This window comes from Protopterus annectens, chromosome 9.part0, assembly GCF_019279795.1.
Source record: "Protopterus annectens isolate FY-2018-M chromosome 9.part0, PAN1.0, whole genome shotgun sequence".
Lineage (NCBI taxonomy): Eukaryota > Metazoa > Chordata > Ceratodontiformes > Protopteridae > Protopterus > Protopterus annectens.
In genome coordinates, this window is record NC_056743.1 from 315,290,335 (window position 1) to 315,315,739 (window position 25,405).

The window sequence follows — 25,405 nt, forward strand, 5'->3', positions numbered from 1 at the left end:
GAAAACAAACTTATGATCTTCACTTCCAACAGAAATTCTCTCCCTTAACTCTACCAAAATTGAGAGAGTAATCCATACTAAGCTATTAGGAGTAATTATTGATGAAAACCTTAAATTTGAACATCACATTCAAAATAACCTAAACAAAACACACAAAAAACGGGGGCTACTACATAGACATAACAAATTCCTCTCCCTCCCTTCTAAACAAGCATTAGCACTATCATACCTTCTACCATCACTAGTTTATGGTGCTCCTTTACTAACTAATCTGCAGTCTTCCCTAATGACTAAATTAGAAATGTGCTATACTAAGATTGCTAAATTTGCTACCAATAGTCACTACTCCACTCATCATTGTATTGCCCTAAAGCAACTACAATGGCTTGAACTCCCCCATTACCATCTCCTCCTCCAGCTTACAACCTCTCATAAACTTGTATATAAACATCAGGATTGTCCAGCACTCAGCTTTCTCTTTACCCTGTACACTCCAGCTTGTCCTCTAGGTTCTGAACACCAATACCTTCTCCAAGTACACAAACCCAAACTACCTGCAGTTCAATTCTTATACTCCTGGACTATTTCTTCCAAAATATAGAATAATCTTTCAGCATCTGTATGTCTACAACCAAGACCTTCTAACTTCAAAAGTTCACTGCATAGTTACTTCTCTTCTGTGTGGACCTGTAACTGCTCAATTCCCTCCTCAGCCATTACTTAAACCCAATCTATCCAGCTTTTTTACTCACAATTTCCTTTCTTATTTTTAAACTCCCAAATTAACATTTTATCTAACATTAACATTATAATTATAACATTATTTATTAACATTTTATCTCTTGTCATCACTTAACTCCTTACCTCTTTCCCTTACCTTTCTCTCACTCTTTTTAACTCTCTCACTACTTTACCAAACTTTCTTCTTCCCTATTCTTCTGCCTGACCTTTAACTTTTACTAAACCTCACGTACCTCCTTTTCTGATTTCTCCTCTTCTCATTTCCTTACCCCTATGCCATCGTAAACCCCTACCCATATGCCTTCTCACTAACCTTTACTTCCATGTTTCTACTTCTTGATCCAAGTAATTATTCAGTTGATATACTCCTTTACTTTTGAGTATAACAGCTTTTTTTTTCTCTGCTAAAAATCACTGTATTATGCTCTGTATGATCTACTAGTTTTCTTTACTGTATCAAATTTTGTTTATACATTGTTATATTAAATCATACTTAATATGTAATTTTTCTTTTTTTGTTTTACAATAAGTTTGTGTCATCTGTAATTTTATGAATTATTTTTAGCTACTTTTTATGTAATTGTGTTTTTAATTTTTTTGTATTATATGTATGTACCTTTTCTCCCCAGGCGTCCACTGAAAATGGGCCAGCTTGGCCCAGTGGACTTTCCCAGTAAACAAATGTCAATAAATAAATACATTTTTTAATCTTATCATCCAGAACTAAGATTTTAAGCATGGATCATACCCACCTTTAACACTTTCAGCCCTTTGCCAATAGTGCAAAAAGATATTCAGTTTGAGCTATGGGTTACTATTCCAAGGTAGCAGCTTATTTTACAGTTAATTTTATAATCTCCATACAAGTTTATAATTCTGTTACATTTCAGTAAGGTATCACCAGAGAAGACCATTCTAAATATGCTATATGTCTTATACTTTTTTTTTCTTTCAACAATCTGTTTTCATTTACATTAGCATATTTACATAAGGTACTTCCTTTAGTCTGAAAAATCAAGGTTTAGAATCTGCTAAAACATTAGTAGCACTAAGCATCTGCTAGAAAATAAACAGAACCTATGCTTCCCTTTACCCTACCCATTCATTCTTTAAAAATCAGTTTCATGTTTAAATACCACTGTTTCATGATTCTGTTTTACTTCTACTCATTTTAAATGAATTTTATAAAGCCATCTTCTTTCCAACAAATTTTGTCTGGTACCATTTATTATTTCCTGTTCTTTGTTATAAGGAATGTTCACGTCAGCAATTCTCAGTATCTTACAGGCTGCCCTGTATATGTTTTCATTGTATTATCAGTTGCTTGCAAATCAGTGTTAATTTCTCTGAATTTCATTTCACTTGCCATTATAAAGCTATTCGTAGTACCAGTGTCAAGAGTTTTCAGTCCCGCACTGAACAGGAGTGACTCTGCTTTGCAATTCCTAATTGGCTCATATACAGGCATATGAGCCAATCAGAAATTGCAAAGTGGAGTCTGTTACGCCAGGATTTTAACTGGCAGTGTGGAACTCAGGATTGGGCTGTTGATCCCAGGACAGTCCTGCTCAAATAGGGACCTTTAGCATCCCTGGTACACACACACACATACATCATCTGCTTTAGCACTAATTCCTGAACAAAAAGTTGAGCAGTTTGTGTTCCTGTCTGGACACCATTGGCTTTATAAAAAAAATTGTTATGCAAATAAGTTAAGCAGTGTCTTGTCTGTCTGTCTCTCCCTCTCATGCATACAGATACATTCACACATAAACCCTCTCCCTCTCTCTGTCCCACATCCACACAGACATATTCTCAGATACACAAGCACACATACACACACACGCTCATTAGTTTTTTTTTGTTTTTTTTTTTATTTGTTTACTTGGTTTTATTTATTTTTTATTTTACACCCACTAATCAGTAATGCTGCATTTAGCAAGGATTATAAAATGGAGTTTGCTTTTTTTCTGTCAGTGTTTCGCAACATATGCTGAAATATATATGGTATTACAAAAATAAGCTGCCATGAAGGGGTGAGCTTGTCTTTTAGCATATGATAACTGTATAATAATAACATGCTGGAGAACAGTCGTTCTCCAACAGGGTATTAGTGTACAATTGGCCCATTATCTAAAAACTATTCTAGTTTACCTTACTTGTACAACTGGTGAAATCATTTTTTTCCTAAAGTAGTAATAAAGGCATTTTCAAATGTTAAATTAGTTTTATGAACAACAATGTTCATTGTATGCAGTCATTTCCCATGCAGTCACATTTATCAACAGTTTATTTCTCCACAATCATCATCCTCTGTTGATTTTCTTAGCTCAGACACATATTCATTGACAGATTTCATAAGCTTTACATCTACATGAATCGAGCTGCATCTCTGAATTGTTTTACTAGGTTTAGGGTTAAAATTATTTTAGTAGGTTTGCCAGGTTCACGTACTTTTTTTCCCACTGTTTTTTTCTGGAATCAGAATTTTTTTCATTACACTATAGATTCTTGCTACATTGATAAATACCGTCATTTTTGTTTTCACTCTCAGTAGCATTTGTTGCATTCTGTATGTTGTGCTCACTGCTTCTTTTGCATATATTGTTGTGTTTATACATATTTTGGATTTCTGTATCACCCAAGTACCAGAAGGAAAAAACATTCTGGGACCTGTGCATTTACCCAGTTATCAAATTAAACTAAATTAAAATTACTGCACTTTTTTCACTTGCCTCCCATGCTTCATTTTCTCTCATCCTCGCTGTTTAATTCTGTGTTATCAGCCTGGCCCCTGATTAGTCATAGTGTCCGTATTGTATCTTTCCTTTCCTTTTCATTTCCAGTGTGTACAGTCCCATTGATTTGACTGTCGCCACAATAAATATTATCTCACCCTCTCTTACCAGATAGGTACCCCTCCATTACATATTTCTGTCCATTTTGTTTTAGTTCTACTTAGTGAACTAACTTAAGATACTCCGGTACAAAATAAAGAAAATTTCTGAATAGTGAAAAATCAACACTGTACAGGCTACTCTGTCACATGCAAATGGCCAAATTATGCAAATGATCAAAAAAGATGGCTGAAGGCACCAAAGACAATGCACTTGAATTAATACCCCCCTTATGTCTTGCATCCACATGCTTAATATAATCAACTGCAAGACTGCTCCCCCTCAGTGGAAAGATAGGTTACATGCTCGCCTTTCTTCTTTCAGGCAGTTCTGCAGTTTGTGACTCCATTTGGTGCCAAGTAGCATGTTTTCCCTTAAATATGGCTTGTAACTTCAGTTCTGCACTCCTTGACATAGTGTTTTTGTCACCGTTTCTATTTCTAATTCCAATATCTCTCATATGCATTCCTGTGTAGCAATGCAGATAATGTCTGCTGCAAAGGGCCATGCCTCCTACACTTAATTTCATCTGCTGAAAAACAAATGGGACTCCTGTCTTACATTGACATTTGTGTGTTTTTATTTAAATTATATTCAGAGTTTACTATTTCACGAATTCATGCCTTGTGTTCTAATGTCTTCTGCCTTTCCCTTTCTCTAAAGAACAGATTCTTGAATGTTGGAAACACCAATATTCATGACCTTTCGAAAGATTCAGAGATAATAACCCCAATGGAAGCTGCCTAAACTTACGGACAGCCACCTGTAGGCAAAACAGGACAAAATGCTGTCTACAACCTGACCTTGGAATGTTTTACTAAATATGGACCATTTCCTAAAGAGCCACATGGCTTTTGAGAGGGAGGCAGTATTATCACTTCCTATATTGACTGATGACAGCCTCACCAATAGCAGTAATGAAGTATTACCTGGTTCTCTTGCTGAGGATTAGACGAGAGCTTTTTAAATTGTATTTATTTTGCTTTGGATCTACAATAGGCACCTCTGTAAATGCAGTCCCAGAAGTTGCATATCTCGTTTCCTTAGTGACACAGAATTTACATTTTCTCTCTCTACTGACATGACTATATCCACTGTATTTGTAAATTAGGAACATAAAGACAGGTGGTAAACAGCACACCACTCTGCTAAATTCAGCAGACCCTCCTCATATCTCCCTGGAGCTCCTAACCCAATGGCAGCTCTGCTGAGCTCCTCAAGTGCTGCCTACCATGAGGAGGATGCATGCATGCCTCTACACACATCTTTGCCCTTGATTAGAGCGGTTTGCCCAGGGCATTGTGTTTGGAAGACCCATTCTAATTGTTATTGAAACAGTGAGCTATAGTTGAATCCCCCCCCACTGAGTAACCCAACAACAGTCACATACTCCTCAGTTCCGTCCACCCTAGCCCATTTCCTCTGACAACAATGCCATTAATCACCTGGTTACCTGGTCACATTGTTTCACTATCAGTAGATGTACTTTCTTATCCTTTTTTTTATTCAAACACCTTTATTGAGTTATCACTTGTGACAGAAGCAAATTTACATTTGTACAAAAGTAATCAAACTATATTAACATAAACATTATACCTCACATATATGTACTTGCCTTATCTTGTACTATATTGTAAACAGTGCAGCAGCCTCTCTCTTTCTCCCCCTCACACACACACACACACACACACACACACACACACACACACACACACACACACACGCACGCAAGCACTGTGCTGTAAACCCCCATATCTTTCATATTTAGGGATGGCATTTAGCATCTCAGTTGCAGTTCTTCAATGTTCCTTCTGGTAAAGGAAACTTTAAGGTTGATAATCTGGATAATAACAGCTGTGTATGCTTCCACAGAAAAGAAAATGAATTGTAGGAAAGTGTCAGGCCTTGGCGGTTTACACTAATCTTGTATGACCTTTCCAAATTGTCTGACTATTTTAGACCTCAGCACTACATATGGTTTTCCCTTAGGTCCTTAGTCTTTCTGCATCACAGCTTTTCATCATCCTGTACATACTCCCTTGTAACACGATCTACTCTCTCAGGTTGCTATTTTTTACCTTGACCATTCTGACATCATTGTTCTGCCTTCCCATCTCCTCTGTTTTGTAGCTCCCCTTGTATTTTTAATGAAGCTTATGTCAGCAAACCTGTCAAAAGCTTCAGATCCCTCTGTCTCTGCCAGCGCTGCCCAACTGTTTCATCCTTTTCCTTTTTCTGTCTCTTCTTACACATTTCCTTTTTTCTGCCTATCACAGTCATTGCTATATTTTCCTTCTGTCACTAATTGACCATGAAGATGCATTTATCTGTTACTTACCTTATATTCAGTAAGCTAAATTTACTTTTTTCCTTAATTATTCTGTTGTAATTCATTTACGCTAGTATATATGTTTTCAGTCTCATCTGTCTAATCTGTCATATCACATGGAAAATTATTTAATTTTGTTAACTGAATTAGTCCCACAAAGCTTAAACCTTTTACAGAAAAAAACATGGTGTAAATGTTTCACATCACAAACCTAGGATCAGTTCATTGGAGAAGACAGTCAACACAAGAAGCACATGTTTAAAATGTGGGATAAAATCAGAGTGGCTGGGGTAAAAACTGTGTGGACATATAAAATCGATGTAGACCTCCCTTAGGCAATATCTGGAGGCAAGAACTGAACCTAGACCTTGTAGAAGAGAGGATGAGTCACTTGTCAGCATACCACCATGTGTAAGTGAATTTATCGTACCATCTAAAACAAAACTCTGTGACCAGCAGGCTACTTTCCCTGCAAAAAGCACATCTAATATTCTTAAATCTACAGGAATTCAGTACTGAGTTGTTTTCTGTGTCAATGTCTGTAGTCAACTCAGTAAAGCATCTAGTGACCTAATAATTTAGAAAAACGAAGGAAATCTGTTTACTTACTCCTCTAATGTTCCTTTAACTTGAACACGTGCATTTTATTTTCCTTACACACAGATATTAAATGGGAATTAAAGATAACTATGTATAAAGTAGAACTGTGCTACCTAAATTTGTAGACAATGGATTTGTTGTATTTCGGGGTAAAACTCTCTAAAGATGCAACAATACTTAATGTACAAATAGATCAGAGGAGATAAATTCCAAAAGAAGAGTTAGAGGAGATCGTTCCTGCTCAAGTTAATGTTTGCACACCACACTTTCCCTCTTTTCAGTGAGGTAGACTTCCTTGAATCCTGTCTGTTTCCCTACTACCATAAGTTTAGGTTTCTTACTCTCCCTTTCCTTTTTGTGCAGACATACACACACAGACTCAGTAGCCATCCCATAATGCAGGTTTGCTCACATGTTCCCCTACTCATAGGATAGCCTTGTCCATTGCACTTTGTTCAAGAAGCAAGCTTGCTTAGACACTTCCTCTCGTGAGGAAGGCTTACTTATTGCACACTCTAAGTCAGTCTTGTTCAAGGGCCCTCATGAGACAGGTTTTCTCCCTGCCCTCTTCTTTAAGAGGCTTACTTGCTCAGTATCCATCCATAACCATGAGGCAGACTTACTTTCAGCCCCTCATAATGCAGGCTTGTTTAGTGTCCCCCATAAGATAGGCTTGTTCCATTCCATTGTCCTTATGAGGCACTCATGGTCATTGTCTATCCTTGCCCTCCCAAAAGGTAGTGTAGCTCATAGGCCCCTAATTTGAAAACGGGTCTGCTTTTTGTTCCCTTATTTGAATCAGCCTAGAAGATAGTTTTAAATGTCAGCTCCAGTGCTGTGGGACTTCATCTGGGAGGAAGGAATTTCTACATACTGTTTCTGAAAATTCTCTTGAGGAACATACCTCCCAACTGTCCAGATTTTCACAGAACATCTAGATTTTTGCCTCGTATTTTTGGTCTGTTTCTCATAAAATGTGTAGTTTTCTAGCAAAACAATTGAGCATTAAAATTAGTAAATGGCATACATTTGAGTTTGACTTCATATCCTTCAGAAAAATGCATGCTAACACAAATCCTCTTATTCTAGCAACGTTATCAGTTTATAACAGTAATATTTAAAATCTGTCCCAAGTTGAATACCTTTGACCCTCATTATTTTTGTCTTTGTCCAGATTTCCTGCACTAAGAAGCTGAGAGGTATGCCAAGGAGTTATCTGTATCAATGTATAAATTACTTTAGAGAAGTATTACTACAACTGTCTCTGTGAAAGTTGTCTTCACGAGGCATCCATAATAGTGACACTTTAGAGGTCACACTAGGAAGACATCTGTTTCGATGGGATGTAGATCTTTCTTGCAGACCATCAGTTTGTATGACACTATGCAGCATACCCGGAGGAGGAATCTGCATAAAAAGCGCTGAAGGGCCACCCTATGTTAGACACCTGTGTGACAAAAGAGAAATACTGCCCGCCCAGCTATCTGGAATTTTGTAAATAATTATATGTCATTTGTGAATATTAATATGATTTGTACAGAAATGTAACAGAAGGAAGTACTGCCAGACCAGCTATCTGGAATTTTGTAAATAGTTGTATGTCATTTGTGAGTACCAGCATGATGCAACTGCTTGTGTTGCCACTATGTTGGAGTTGTGTGTTTATTAAACTGCTGATACAGAGATGTGTGTTAAACAGGGTTTGTACAGTACTGAGCTTCAAGGATTTGTCCCACAGTGTACCCTACTGGAAAAGAACAGAAATGTATATAAACTATATACCTGTGCAAATGTATATGTTTTAACAGTAGAAACTAGAACATACAGAGTTAACTTGCAAAACTTCAAGAAAATAAGTTGAAATTAAATTGTTTTACGACCATGCTATAAAAGTTCTTAGTTTCAATTCAGTAGCAGACATAATGTCTATAGCTAAAAGTTTTTTGTATTGTCTTGAAAGAGAAGTAATTGCTAGGTTTGAGATGAAGTGCTTTATTGTTTTATGACTTCCAGGATCTGCATACATCTGAGAGATACGTATTTTTCAATAGGAGATGTCAAATGCTACAACGGGGCTTTAGCTTGTGAACTGTCAAGTGACAAAACATGATGTCATCCAAGCTAACCCAGCAGTAATATTTGATATTAATTTAAGAACTCTCTCACAAGACTGTGCATTTTGTATTTTGTCTTTGACCTAACAAGAACATCCACTCATCGCCATCTTCTGGACTTGCCTTGCAGTCCGTAAGTTTTTAGAGTATAGTAACTCTTTTGGATTCAGATAGAAATATAGTAAAATATGATTTGAATGTTTTTTTTTTATTTATCTGAGACTGTCCTGTAATGTTGTTTTAAATATTTCCTGTGATTTTGAACTCTGGTATAACTGATTACTTACTTGTCTTGTTCTTTTACTATTTATTATTAAATGTATTTAAAACTGTGTTGGTGGCTGATATCTGAGAGATATATTTAAGCTCTTAGGGTACTTGCATATCTATTTGGTGACACTGTACAGGCCACTCCTAAATAGCCTTGCTCTTGGTCAGACTAACATTTTGGATTATTAGTAATATTCCACAGTAGGATTAGACACCCTTTGTTAACGGCCTTAGAGTAGTTGATAAAGAGTTGGCTGGTGGTAGCTGGAACTACCTTATAGTCTGGGCAGAACATGGCATAGCTAGTAAACCTGTGCCAGCCTTTCCCGTGTGTGTGTGTGTGTGTGTGTGTGTGTGTGTGTGTGTGTGTGTGTGTGTGTGTGTGTGTGTATAAATCAAGTGTGTGTGTGTGTGTCGGCTACTTGGGCAGGGATACGAAGCACTGGTTGGACAGAGAGGGTGATGGAAGTTTTGGCTGGGCCACTCAACTGAGATCTCAACCCTATAGCTATGCCAGTGGGGAGTCTTATTGGGGATCTGTAGAAAGAGGGAGAAACCAGCCCCAGACTGACTGTGATCTGTGTGCGCTCTTAAAGGAAATTGCACTTTAGTGTGTATGTACTTGTTGTCCTCCCAGTGTGTACATTCCCCACTGTTGCTAGTGGTGAGGATTGAGGCTCCTTAATTACTGGGCCAGTGCAGGGGCATCACAACCTGTACAAATGATACAGTTTAGATTGTGTAGATCAGAGGGTGTGTTGTACCTTTAAGAGCCATTTCGTCCGTGGGCACATGTATATAAGTACCGAGTCCATCCAAGCAAGAGTGCCATTTTGAGTGAAAGCATGTATGTGTGTAGCAGTCAGTCAATTAGTTACTTCATTTAAGTTTAATGTTCCAATCATCCATCCTGATGTGTTTGTGTATAATACACTACTTAAACTAGCACCCAAGCCTCATCGTCTTATTTGAATACACAAGACAAGCGACAGCTTGTCCCTGAATGCATCTGCACAGTGACGCCCATCATGTTGAAGAATCTGTATAAACAACACTGTGGCATGTTCCTTGTCTAGAGATATGCAGAAGTGAGAAAGTAGAGCTTGTCCGTGAAAGCATCAACATGAATGACACAGTGGAACCCACCACAGAGGAGAACTGTGGCATGACCCTGAGGAGAGGCACCTATAGAAATGAGAGAGTAAAGCTGGTCCCTGAACAGCATCTGCATAAATGGCAAGGTAGAATTAATCCTGGCAAGATTAGAACTCATCAAGATAAATGTCACTGTAGAACCCACTGTGGAGAGACTCCTGCATGAAAGGCACTAGATAGCTCACCCTAGATAGGGTTATATACAAAAGACACTGCAAAGTCACCTTGAGAAGGTATGTATTAAAATAGTCCTGTAGAACCTGTCCAGGGGAGGCAAATTTAGGTGGTACAGGGGACCTTAATCTAGAGAGACAGTCATATGAAAAGTCCTGTGGAACTCACTTTGGGGAGATATCAGTACAACTAACAGAAAAGGACCTTCTACATCTCCCTTGAAAATGTAATTTGCTAAAGAGGCAGGAATTCTCAAAACTACCTCAAAGTTGCATGTGTTGTATATTTCAGGTCTATATTAGATCAGTGAACGCTTAACAAAGCGAACACTGATTGATCGACCTTATGTAAGCGAAACCTTACAATCTCGAAATGTCAGATCAGCGATTTTTTTTTTTTTCCTAGGGGAAAAAAAATCGCTGATCTAAAACACATACACACAACACAAGCACACCAAACAAACAGAAATCCCCACACATACACCTAAAATCTGACACCTAACCCTACACTAAACTATGCACACCACTAACTATCCACTTACCTTGACCCAAACCCTAACCCTAAGGTCCGTCACTATCACACACTCGCCTCACCCGCTCCCAAACCCCAACTCACCTAAACCTACCCTCACATCCACACAATCGCACACATACCTAACCCGAGCCCTAACATTCACATCCACACAATCGCACACTTAACTGAATCCAACCCGTAACTTTCCACCACAGCACTGAAAATACCGAAGCAACAGAAATGGACAACCAAATTCTTTCCCTAGGAAATAATTCGGGTTTCTGTTGCTTCAATATCTTGAACATTTGCTAAAATAAGGTTGATCAATCAGCGTTCGCTTGTTTAAGCGTTCGCTTATCTAATATAGACCCGTATATTTCTTATCAGTGTGGACCATATTAAACTTCTGGTAGAATGGCATTCTGCTATGGTGGTGTGCCTTTAGTACCTTTCAAAACACCATTGAGCCAGACTACAAACCATAGTTTGAGAGCACTGAGGAGGAAAAGAACAATGTCCTTGTCCCTGACTACACAATAAACTCATATTGCAAATGTGCAGTAAACAAGTTATTACTGTAAGTAATGAACCACGTTATGATCACTGTGCTGTGCATTATACACACTGACTGGGCAGCCATAACAATGGGATTTGGACCCTTAGAAGAAGAATTCCATTCTAATTAGTGTCTCACTCTGCATGTTGTCTATGGTATTCTATGTGGACATTGTGAACTATTTAATTTGTATACCATCTGGCACTGAACATTTGGAAAACATTGTTTATATGCTTGTATTATCTGACACAATAGACTTTGTTTAGTGTTCGACATCTGTCAGAAATGTTTAGACTCCATTCCTCATAGAAGACGGGCCTGGAAGTTTTGGGCAAAATATCGAAAGACTAAGAACTACTGGCTCACATGATCTAAGTGTATCCTTTACGATTGCCAGTCATTTGTTACCAATAGCCACCTTGACAGTTGTCAATAATTTTAGCTTTTCATGAATGAGAAATTTGTGTAATATAGATTCCATTGTTGCAGTCTGTAGTTCCCAGATTTAATAATGTGCCCTAATGCAGGCATAAACTGAACATGATGAAAAATGTTTTTTTTTTCAAAAGCATAATTGTTTTATCAGTTCTACACTGCCTTATTCTTTGCAACTGTATAAATGTAGAGTCATTTACAGTGTCTGTAATTATGGTTTATCGTATCTTATGCCTAGAACAACATGGAATGTCCAGTTACTGACACAATTATGCATACCTGGTATTTTTACTGCATCTGTAATCTCTCTGGATTTGCTCGTGTTTTGCTTCGCCATTTCATCATTAGTACATTAAGACTCATGTTTCCCTTTTCTCTTTCTATTTCAGGCATCATTGAACGCTGCACTGCAGTGAAGTATCACTACACATCGTCTACGCTTCCACGCAACCTCCCCATCAATGTAACAAAGACAATCCGTCAGGATGAGTGGCATGCCCTGCGTAAGTACTCAGCAAACAAAACTTTTCCTCCCTCCTTTCTCTGAAGTACTGGTTTCCTTCCCTTTATTGTGGCTCTGAAACTTGGTATTGATGTAATACATTGTCAGCAGAACTTTCTCGGGAATTGTCGTTTTCCTGTTTCTCCTGTACAAATACAAGAGTTGCATATCAGTTATATATTTTTTTATTCATGACTGTTAAACTCTTATATTAAAAGTTGATCATTTTGGCAGGACGTTTTCTTGTGGATGGTGAGAAATGTGTAATTTGGGTTTATGTGCTCTGATTAATGTCTATGGTATTTATACACAAATAGGTTTGTGGCTAATAATTAAAACTGATCTGTGTAACTATTGTTTTATGTGTAGACTATCCAGCAACATACTGGGAAGGAAAATACGCCCATCTCATACACCGTCCCTTTACCAGCCAGTAGACATAGTCAGCAAGCACAACTCTATCATTTAATCATGTTTCTTTCTTAGTCAGGAAATCCTATTTTACCCAGTTAGTTTCCAAGGGAATATCTGCAAAATCCAAGGAAGTCATCATACTGCTATATTCTTCCATATCAGGCCCATCACTGAATATAATGCCACCTTTAGTGTGTGCAAATTCAAGCATTTTGCACAACAGAAAAGACACCAAAGATGTTTAACTACAAAAATTAAAGGATGTTCAACTGTACTCAACTATACTGATAGATTAGCAAAACTTTAATTATGCACAGTAGCCAGGTGAGTGCGGACCTACACCTCACTTTTCAAGCCAAGAAAGGCCAATCCTATTTGTTCTCTTATCTCTTTGCAAAAGCAATGACTCTTCAAAAACCTCTACGAGAGAATTAAATCTATATCAACAAATAAGCAAGAATCTCTGAAGGGACAGATCCTTAACTCAATATATTCTCAGACTTTGAAATAATTTGCCAGACCTGGCTAAACAAATGACTGCCTTGGCTACTTTTAAGACTAGACCTGATGAAAGGATAAATAGACACTAATTTAATGCAGGGTTATCTTGTATGGCTGTGCTCAATTTGGGAGGGGAGCATACTTCTCAGCTGTCAAGATTTTTGCAGAATGTTCAGATTTTTGCCTCAGAATTTCAGTTTGTTCCTCATCATTTATTTTTCTGGCAAATCACTGAGGTGATCCGAGGAATGAAATTACTAAATCATGTCATACATTTGAGTTTCAGACTTCATATCCTTTAGAAAATGCATTTTAATACATACCCTATTATACAAGCGATTTTCTCAGTTTATAAGAGCAGTGTTTAAAATCTGTACCTATTTTTTGACCTTTGTACCTGCATTGTTCGGCTTTGTCCAAATTTCTTGGGCTAAAAAGTTGAGAGATATGGAGTTAAGTACTATTAAATGCTCAAAAAAGTTGGCAAGAACTGTTAGTTTATCTCCCTATAGGTGTATATAGCTAGGCATCTTAAGGTCTCAATACAGTATAGTAGTGCCCCACTGATCCTATGGAATGATATGACAAGTGACAGCAGAATAAGTGCAGATCAGGTTGATAAGGTGTCATTAACAATGCACTCCAGGGACTGATGGACCATTTCTTTACCCATTGTACAGCCACAGATATAGATGCTAGAAGTACTCTCCAGCACAGTTGTCAGCATCTACATAGGAGAAACAAAAGGAAATTTAGTACTCTGCAAAAGAACATTCATCATGTATACAGAAGGTATGATAAAAGTGAATATACTATACAGTAAGTGGCAAGTACTGCCTAATACAGCATTCAGTATGTACACAGGAGGTCTGACAGAAGTAAGACATATTACCCAGCACAGCATTCAGAAAGAAACAGAGGATATGACAGGAGTGACTAGTACTGCCCAGCATTGACATTCGGTATGCACACAGGTAGTCTGATTGAAGAGATATGTACTGCCCAGTACAACATTTGGTAAGTACACAGGAAGTCTGATAGAAGAGATAAGTAATTCCCAGCACAACATTCGGTATGTGCACAGGAAGTCTGATAGAAGTGATATGTACTCCCAGCACAGCATTTGGTATGTGCACAGGAAGTCTGATAGACGTGATATGTACTGCACAGCATTCAGTATGTGCACAGGAAGTCTGATAGAAGTGATACATACTGCCCAGCACAACATTCGGTATGTGCACAGGAAGTCTGATAGAAGTGATATGTACTGTCCAGCACAACATTCGGTATGTGCACAGAAAGTCTGATAGAAGGGATATGTACTCCCCATCACAGCATTCGGTATGTGCACAGGATGTCTGATAGACGTGATATGTACTGCACAGCAGCATTCAGTATGTGCACAGGAAGTCTGATAGAAGTGATACGTACTGCCCAGACCAGCATTCAGTATGTGCACAGGAAGTCTGATAGAAGTGAGACATACTCCCCAGCACAGCATTCAGTATGTGTACAGGAGGTCTGATAGAAGTGAGATGTACTATCCAGTATAGCGTTCAGTATCTGCACAGCTTGTCTGATAGAAGTGAGATATACTTCCCACCACAGCATTCGGTATGTGCACAGGATGTCTAATAGAAGAGATATGCACACCCCAGCGCAACATTTGGGATGTGCACAGGAAGTCTGATAGAAGTGAGATGTACTGCCCAGTACAGCGTTTAGTATGTACACAGGAGGTATTACAGAAGTGAGAATTACTGCCCAGCACAACATTCATTATGTGCCCAGGAGGTCTGACAGAATTGGGAAGTACTGTCTGTCCAGTGCAGCATTCAGTATGTACACAGGGGGAATGACAGAAGCTTGAAGTACTGCCCAGGACAGTGTTCAATATGTGCCCAGGATGTATAATAGACTTGAGAAGTACCAAACATCACAGCATTCAGTATCTGCAGGTGTAATATGATAGAAGTGAGAAGTATTGACCATCACAGTATTCAGCGTGTCATGGGAAGTATGACAGAAGTGAGAGGTACAGTCCAGCGCAGCATTTAGTATGTGTACAGGATCATGATAGATGTGAGAAGTACTGACCATCACAGCATTCGGTATGTCCAGGGGTGATGTGCTGTAAGTGAGAAGTAATGCCTAGCACAGTGTTCAGTATGTGCTCAGAAAATATAGCATTTAAGAGAAGACAAAAAAGAATATATATTCATTGTGCACTGCTGTGTATTGACTAGAAGTTGCATTTACTAGGCAGTCCATCCACCTACTTAATGACCACTAAAAGCCAACATTCTACATCTGTGGCCGAACCAGGTATTCAGGAGATGACTAGGGCGGGTAAGGCTTTATGTCATGTATGACCTAAGTATTTTGGTGAAGCGTAGCTAATAAAGGCAAGTCTTTATGTCCCTGATGACTCAAACATGTAGCAGATTGCTGATCTGAAAATCCAACTGTTGACTTGTACAGGTTTCATATTCACTGCATCCCTGCAGAAAGACAAACAATAAAGCAAAGCTTGAGATGCATTTCAGTGAGAGGAACAGCAGTCTGCAATAGGAGGATACGAGCTAACTACAATAATACTTTTTAGAACATCATTAACCTGTGAATCTATTTCTATTTCATGCATTGCAATTTTGCTGACTGCTATACAGAATGGAGTACATTAAACATGAATTTTCTGTCCTAAATATTAATCAACCACAAAAGGAGTATGACTGAATTATTTGTAGATCCAGAAGTGTCTATGGTACAGATGTCAATCTACAATGCAGGTACTTAGCTGCTTGTTCTCCTGATTTGTTGTACATACTAAAGAGAACAATTTTTCTGTCAGGACTGTGTTTGTGATGCTGGGTAAAAAGCAGCATCTGAATCATTTGCCCAGTCCTGTCTTTATAATAGTAAGCTTGTTTGTTGCTTATTTGACCAATAATCTACTCTTTTCCTAATCAAAGTGGTTGTTGTCTTAGTTTTGACAACGTATCATTAATTTTTCATAGAAGCGAGCATATTCATATTGCCCAGAATGCCTAGCATATCTCCAAGAAATAATGCTGACATTAAAGAAACCTCTCTGAATAGCATTTAAGTTGTCAGTGTGATCTGATGCCCATAACAAATAGCAGGGCATGCCTAGACAAGTCACTTTCAGCTGTCAGCCTGACTAATGTGTATGACAAGAAGGAAAACAAACGCAGATAGTACCCAAAGCTGCTGTCCTCCATCTTCTGGTGAAAGTAATGCAACTGTGCAGCACCAGCAAGTTATGTGTGTGTGTGTGTATACATATGTACAGAGTTTATCTATCTATATATATATATATATATATATATAAAATGTATGTATAGCGGGGATACAGAGTTGCTGACAATGTGAAGTCGGGGTATATGCTTTCCTATTTTTGTGTTGCATTTCTCTTAAGGTAGACAGGAAGAAATAAATACAAACAGATACAGAATATAGATTAATAGACAAATATAGATATGTTTGCGATTTTTTTTCTTCTTGAAATTGTTAATTCTCTGTTTCTTTGTTAAATTTTTTTACCATTTGAGGAGTGTGGTTTGAGAGAAGTATTTTATTTTACTTTCTGTGTTTTCTTTAATATTTGTCTATTCGTAGGCACATGATGTTTTTTAAACATTTACATCTTTATTAACTTCCAAATAACATACATATATTTAAATAACAGAAGCTCAGCAGAACTGTTTACAATGGTTATTAGCCTTTCTAATGATTTGGTATATTGCAAACGTAACCTCTTCAGCACTTTACAGATTATTTTTATATTTCCTTTTGTAGTTGAGTCTCATTTATTTAAGCTTTTTCTCCAAGAGGCCACAAACCACTATTCAGTGCAAAACCAAGAAATAAAAAACACAGTAGAAAGGAAGCACCAAGAGATAAACAAAATAGTTAATGGATTAAGCTCTTTCCTCAGTCCTTTCATGATGACTTCTTCAGAATAACACATCAAAGTAAAAAGCACACTATAAAGCCTCACCTGCAAGTAATTATGCATCTAATTAACCAATTAATCTATGAAGCCCTAACTACTAACATTTAAAGTGACAAATACATTTTCCTGTCTAAGCAATGAAGTGCAATATTAAAGTGCATGCAAAATTGCATCTATAAAATGTATTACCATACTAAAAGCATCTTAACAAATAATTTTGTTTTTTCAAACAAGACCATTCATAAAATACACCCTGGGCTAAATGAGGTTGTATCCCTGGCCAGTTATTTGAAACTAAAATCTGAATTCCACCTATAACAAAGTTTCAAACAGCACTCCTACATCCATTGTTATTTTATATATAACATAACGTAACATACATGTAACATATATATTTTTAAGTATATTTCATGAATGGTCTTGTTTGAAAAACAAAATATTCATCTATATTGCTTGTATGCTTCACTCTAAGTCAAGTACTAGCAATTTCCAGTGCCTAATCTTGGCAACAATATCCTTCATCACCTCATTGTCTGACATCATCACTATCTCCTCTAAACTCTTCTCTATAGTTACTTCCAGATATTTCATTCATTTCTTGCCCCAGATCTATGATAAAGCTTCTTTTATGGTGTCTGGGGATGTGTAATTCACTTCCAATACCTGGGTCTTTTGTATGTTTGTCTTGTAGCCTTAGAAGTTTAAAATTTGACTAGAATTTCAGTTCATATGTCAATATGAATCTGACAGGTAAACAAGGAGATCATCAGAATATAATGTAATCTTTACTTTCTCTCCCCCACCATAAAACCCATAGTGGGGATAATCTTAATCTGATGGCTAGAGGATCTAGGTATAGCATAGAGAGAGCAATCCTGCTGTTTTCCTCTCGTTAGTCTAAATGATGCTGTCAGCTCAGCATTGACTTTAACAAAAGCCGTGAACCCCTCACAAATGCTCTTTAATAGGCCCATGTATCTCCCAGGGAAACCATACAGCTTCAGTTGCATGGACAAAAAGCCCCAATGGAACTTAAGAAATGCCTTTTTGGCATCCATGCTGGTAATTAATACTGGATGTTTCAGTCTTTCCACTTCCTGTATTACAATGATCATTTTTACTACATTATCAAATGTCTGTACTTGATGCAGCCATGTTGGTCATTGTGTATTAACTCCGGCATTAGATCAGCCAGCCAGAATGGATATGGCTTAGCACTGTAATGGGCCATTATGAACTAATTTGTTTCTGGTGTTTCCCCTTTTTTCAGAATCACTGTGATTACTGCCCTCTTCCACGAGGAAAGAATTTCCAAGGTGTGGAAGACCCATTAAGCAGCTGTTCTCTCAAACTGTCTAAACCTCCTGAAACCAATATATCATAATTCAAAGACTTCAAGCACACACAAATCGCCTCAAACTTTAGGGTAAAGGCTCAAACTTCTCTTATAACAACATCATCCCAGTCATTATCTCAGCAGATAGATTCACAAAAGGGTGTTATACCCACATAAATAAAAGTAAAGAATTGGAAGTCCCATCTAGATCCAAATAAAATGGGAATTTAAAAGCATACACCCCTGTCGTTCACTAACATAAATAAAATCTACAATAAAAGGGAAAAACTATTAGAGTAAACCCCCAAGTCAAGGAAAATATTAGGAATTTGTCTAAGAAATTGAAAAAAACACCGTTAGCTCTAACAGCCCATGAATTCAGATTGGCATCTGAAACCAATTACAATTACACTCAGCAATGTACAGAACTCATACTGAATGACAGAATGAATTTAGACCCATTGGCCATTGCCAGTATGCTAGCAAATAATTTTACTGCACATTTCACTCCTGAGATGACTAGTCAACTCCTACAATACCCATATCTCTCTTTCAGCCCCCCAGTCATCACTAAAGAAGGCATATAAAAAGTGTTGTCCAAGACTAAGGACACTTCCTCCATGGAACACACAACATACCAGGCTGTTTGTTAGATAGCACTAGACATGCCTTGGTGGAACCTCCCTATAAGTCATGTAACCTGAGCCTGGCTATATGCTTAGTTCTAGATGTATGGCACACAGCACTGGAGATGCCATTCCATAACAGTGGCCCCAATACTAACCCTGGAAACTGTAGGCCCATCAGCCTGGCAAGACTCATTTGTAAGGCCATGAAACATATTAAAGACTTGATTAACTTGGAGATTAAAAATCTTATCTGGCTAAATCCACAATATGGTTTTGCAAAAGATTGATCCTGTCTAATGAACCTTGTAAACTTTTTCAAAAAGGTAACACAACTTGGTGACGGTGAACATACTGTACACAGTGCCTACCTTGATTTGGCAAAGGCATTTGACACCACTATCCATACTAGCATGATTAATAAACTAAACACATTACAAATAGACCCCCTATGTGATAAGATGATAGCAAACTGGCTAAAAGACAGAACCCACATGGTATGGGGACAGGGTCACCATCAGGGAACATGAATGTGACCAATTATGTCCTGCAGGGCTCAGTGCTGGGACTGCTTTTGTTTGGGATTTACTTATCTAACATACATATCTAACATAGAGACTAAAATCAAGAGATCAATGGCTAGCCAAGTCTGCAGTTAACTGCAAAATGGGAGTCATTATCAAATCCCTCTATGAAACAAAAGGCATCTAGGAGAAACTTAAAATGCCTAGTGTATTGAAAATGGTCTTAAATTAAATGCTGAAAAATGCAATATTGTCAAATTTGTCAGGCAACCATTCCCCAGTACATAGCATTTGCAGTACCCCATATCAAAATAAAAATGTTGTTAGACACCTGGGGACCTGGGTTGGTAATTCCCTCTCTCTTTGATCACCATGTAACAACAGCTGTCAGTAAATCCTTTTACTTGACACAGCTGATCACCAAGGAAATATCATCCAGATCTAAAGATTTTTTTTGTCATCATGTATTCAGCACTGATCATACCAATTATTGAATATAATGACCACCTTTGGGATGTACCTCACCAAACATATCAAATACTTGGAAAGACCCCAGAGGCTCCTAACAAAGAGAATTATGGCTTAAAATCCTTAAGCTAGTAAAAGCACTGTCCTTCATTTTTTGTGTCTTATAGGGTCGTCATGGGAGACTTACACATTGCCTTCAGAGCAGTCAGGGACCCAATATTTCATTATCTCTTGGAAATTCAGAAGTCAAACAGTCCCACAAATACCAGAGCAAGGGATCTAAATCCACTTCAACAGATCAACAAACAAAATGGAGAGAACGCTTTCACTACTCGGCATCTCCTTCACTTTAGGAATAGACTCCCCTGCAGGTAAAGCAGCATAACATGTTATCAAATGGGATCTGGATAAATGGAAGAATATCCATAGATTCACCCCAGGGTTGTCTGGCCTATTCTTGCTTGACAAGGGAGGTATAGTCTAGGGTAAGGAACTGACAACGCATAATGGACGCAAGACACAGAAGACTTGAACTTCCTATGACTCCCAAATCTGGGACATCTAGTTATTATAAATTCTGCACATTAAACAGTATAGGAATGCTTTCAAAATAAGTATGGGTATCATATATGCACAACTGAACACCTACTATACCTGTTTGCTGTTCATACGTGTATGTGTGTATGTTTGTGAATATATGCACCTCGTTATGGCTGCCTGAATGGCAACTCCTCCAAACAATTCTTAGCAAATTCCAAGTGAAATTCTTAGACAAGGGAATGAATGGTCCAGCCTTGGTGGACAACAGGCACAGGAGCAAAAATCACACAGAAAAAAATAAGCATAACTGTATAATGATGCACTGTCACTGTGTGATGCCTTGAAACAGCTCCTGAGAACGATAGCATACTTATTACTTTTATTATAGTTTTAATGCATATAAAAGGATTCCTTTGCTTTTTATAGGAAAGGATGCCATAATATACATGTGTGTGTTTGTGTGTGTGTATATATATATATATATATATATATATATAAGTATATATTGCTATATAAATATATATTTTATTCATTTATTTGTCTTTGTTTACTGGGAAAGTCCAACTGGATAATACCCACTTTCAGAGAAAGCCAGGGAAGAAAAGCTCCATTTGCTTACATTGTATTAAACTAAATTCCAGTTAAACACAGAGTAGTTACATTTACACTTATACATTCTAAGATTTTACAGAGGTGGAAGTTACTAAGGAGAAATCCCACATGCAGCTTAGTAGATTGCACAGGCAGCAGTTATGTATAAAAAGTGTTTGTCATTTCAGCGAGAGATTTGAGTGTGTTGTATTTAAAGAGAGTATTTGGAGAGAATCATGTGGTGAACACAAAGGGGGGAATTTATTAAAGCCTGCACGGCCTTTTTTACCATGTAGGCATCACTGCTGGGTGGTGTGCATGCATGCGCCAACATGAGAAGTTCCGTGGCATGCAAATCAACTCATAAGCAGGTGAATCTCGTGCAAATGAGGCAGATAGAGTAATCCAGCAAGCAGATAGGAAAACCTGCAGACCATGTGTCAGTGTCCATAGTGTACATGGAAAAATTCTATGTACAGGAATATAGACAGACAAAAGGGGTTGTAAAAATGTAGATGGACAGAAATGGCACACACAGATATGAGCGAAAATATCCTGTGTGCGTCTCAAAAGTTACAGAAAATGTTAAAAAAAATTTTAATAATCTGGGCATGTTTGCGCTGTGCACCGCAGTGCACAAGCATGTCTTAAAATAGAAATAAAGAAAAAATGTGAAAATAAAATTAATATTATGAGACAGAAATGTATTACAGGACCCTGTGTGGAGTATCTACATTGGTGCTGTTGCTAAAGTCGTAGGGCTTGGAAGCATGTAGTTTCCAGGTTGTGAGCACGGATCCCAATGCAAATGAGGTGAAGTTAGTAAATAACATAATGTGGTAATCGTGTCCGCATAGCCCCTCCTTGTGGGCAGAAAACCATGTTGATGTCCACACAGGAGGTAGCTGACATCAGGAGAGGGTGTGTCCAATAACTACTAAGCTGATTGGGGCTTATCTGCACTTGTTTGCATGGCATGCCACCATGCTGAGCGTGAAAGTTTGGGGGGTGTGCACTGACATCTAAGCTTTTTTTTCCTACAGGGCACATGTTTGTATGGCATGCCACTGTGCTGAGTGCGTGGAAATCTGTGGGGTGTGTCTACTAACTGCTAAGCTTTGTTTACCTATGGGGTGCACGTGGCGTGCCACATTGCTGAGATGATCTAAAAGGCAATGATGTATTAATTAGTTTTGACCCTTGTTTAACTTAAACTAGGGCCATTAAATGATGTTAATGATATACTCGGCAGGTGCAATGCATCATAGGTAGCCAATCACGCAGGCAGCACCTACAGTAGGACACTATCAAATATGTATGCACCTTACAGTCTGATTCTTCCCCCATATTCTTCACCATTGGAGTACACACTTGGGAACACCTTAGTCCTACCCACATAAAATAGCTGATGCCAAGCAACCCACAGAACCTGTACCTGTCCATGTATTGGCTGTGTACTGCTTGCATCACTCAGTCAGCCCCAAAATATAGGTCTGTCACCTGCTGCATTCGCAAGGTAAGTCTCTAACCTACACACTAATTGTAAGGATTACTATAATATGGTATCGTATGTATAGATATGCTGCTGTTCATAGATTCATAGGTGTTTACTAGGCTAACAGCCACAAGGGCCTTTTTAAGCCTAGCCATGCATCCCAACTCTCTGACAAGTTCTTATACCCTTGATAACTGTAAGCATGGGCCTGGGAGATGAACTATTTACAGATTACATGTGTCCATTAGAGAAACAGGTGCCAAACCAAGAATGAATTTCCAGTTTCCCATCCAATTGTCCAAGTTGCACTTGAATTGGGTTAGGGAGGAACTCTGCTTCACGTGGATGGGGAGCTTGTTCCATAGACTGGGTAGTCTCTGGGATACATACCTATCTCTCCAGCCGGTCCTGTTTATATCACAGGCAAGGTTTAAGTCTTTAGAATGGGTAATTCTGGTGTGGTTTGTTTTGTGGATATGCAGGAGGTCCCTCAGATTGGGGTCTGATAGTGCCCTGTATGCCAGGCATAGATGTCCCCAAAAAGCCCTGTAGGAGACAGAATACAGGAATAAGACCTTGAGGTGGTCTGCATAGGATATTTTACTTGCGTCCTGTATTCTTTTAGTGAGAAACCTCTGTGGATGTTCCATCTGTTGGATATGCCTGCTTAGGTACATATCAAAGGGGGCATTGTACTCAGTGATAGGTCTGATGAATGACGAATACAGTGGAACAACAACTTCCTTGGACTTAGATGCCATACCTTTGTTTATAAGTTGCGCAACATAGAATGATTTCCTCACCTCTGTAGGCATGTGATGGTCAAAGGCTAGATTACTGTCTACATGTGTCACTAAGTCCCTGTCTTCTGGGTCAGCTCTAAGGAGTGTGTTGTCAGTATGACAGTTACCATGGATAGATGACTTCCCAAAGGATACTATTATGCATTTCTTGGCATTTAGTTTTAGTTCATGGCTCTGACACCAGTTGTTTCTGTCAGCCCCTCCAGGAGAACATTTGTGTCAGTGTGAGATTCAAAAGCAACTCCTAATTTGTAATCATCTGCAAATTTAGTCAGCCAGAGACCACTGACATTGTCCTTGACATCTGAGAAGTAAATCCCATAAAGGAGCAGTCCAAGGACTGATGCCAGAGGGATTCCACTTGTGACTGGCCTCTTTGTAGAGGTGGACTGCACAATTCTAATTTCCTGGGTCCTGTCTGTGAGCCAGGTGGCTATCCACTGGATGGCATACGGGTTTGTACCTAACTTCTTGAGTTTGTCAACAATGCCCGAGTGGGGTATTGTCAAATGCCTTGGCCAGGTCAAGGTAGCTAGTGTGAATGATTTTGCCCTCATCCATTGCTTTGGTGACCTTCTCAGAGAAGTCCACCAGGTTGAGTAGGCATGATCTGTCTTTGACGAAACCAAACTGGGTTGGCCCCAGTGTCTGGAGGTTTACTATATTTCTGTTGACTACCTCCATGATGATTCTTTCCATGGCTTTACATATAAGACTAGTGAGACTTATGGGTCTGTAGATGGTCCACCTTTGTGCAGAGGGATGACTGTTGCCTTTCTGCATTAATGCTATTAGGGTTGGGAGGGTGGCCTAATGGTTAAGGTGTTGGCCTTACAAACACAAGGTGCAGGTTTCAAGTCTCACAAGGGATAATTGGCTAGGCTTAAAATGGCTCGCAAGGGCAGTTAGCTTAGTACTAACCTATGAACTATAAGAAGGCATCCTGGGATATTGTCTGGGCCCATTGATGCAGTGTTCTTGGTCTTAGAGAAAACATTAAGGACCTATTCCCTAGTGATAGTAGAGAGGAGTTCTATTTGATGATATTTCCTGAGGGAAGGTTGAGAGGGAGAGGAGGGTAAAGTTTGAGCTGAATTTATCAGCCAGGAGGTTTGCTATTTCTTCTGGCTCAGTATAGGTGGCTCCATTTACAACGAGCTCTGCACACAATTGTGTATTGCCTTTGAGGTTGCAAACACAGCTAAAAAATGCTTTGTGGTGTTCCTTGGCCTGGGAGGCCAAACTTACCTCAAATTTGGCTTTGGTAGACTTTATTTGCCTTCTGAGTTGTTTGTTTGGTTTGATGAGAGTGCTTTTATCCTGCTTTGGTGTTGCACCTCCTACTTTTGCCATGATGTTCTTCCTCCTGTTATACAGCCTATTGATCATGAGTGTGTACCTTGAGAGTGGCTTGTTTTTTGAGTTAGTTCTATACTTCTTCCTGGTGGGTACAGCTGCTTCTATGCAGCTATTAACATGCTTGTACAGGGTTTCTGTGAATAGTTCTGCATAGGAAGCAGTGTTCTCAGGGTTTATGGGGGGGAGGCTTGAAATTTTGCCAGGTTCTCACTTAATAGCAGGAGGTTAGCCTTAGAATAGTTTTTGAATATTCCAGGTTTAGCTGGGGGTCCAGGTTTTATTTTTACTTCAAAGGAGACCATTTTATGGTCTGACCTTACCAGTGAAGGCATTACAGTAGGGGATATGCAGCAGTCTCCCATATTGGTGAGGACCAGATCCAGTGTGGCTGCACCCCTTGTTGGTGTATTGACTATCTGGTCCAGGGAGTTTGTGTTTACAAAATCAAGGAATCTTTGTGCATGTACATGTAGTGTCATATAGGAT

General features: G+C 38.6%; 1 protein-coding gene across 1 annotated transcript in view; it reads left to right on the forward strand.

Annotated features, from left to right (window-relative positions):
* LOC122811212 (transmembrane protein 178B-like) overlaps positions 1-25,405 on the forward strand; it is a 561,592-nt gene that overhangs the window by 368,224 nt on the left and 167,963 nt on the right. The window contains exon 2 of the mRNA XM_044082900.1: positions 12,174-12,287. Coding sequence (XP_043938835.1) covers positions 12,174-12,287 — 114 coding nt within the window. The remainder of the gene's footprint in view (positions 1-12,173; positions 12,288-25,405) is intronic.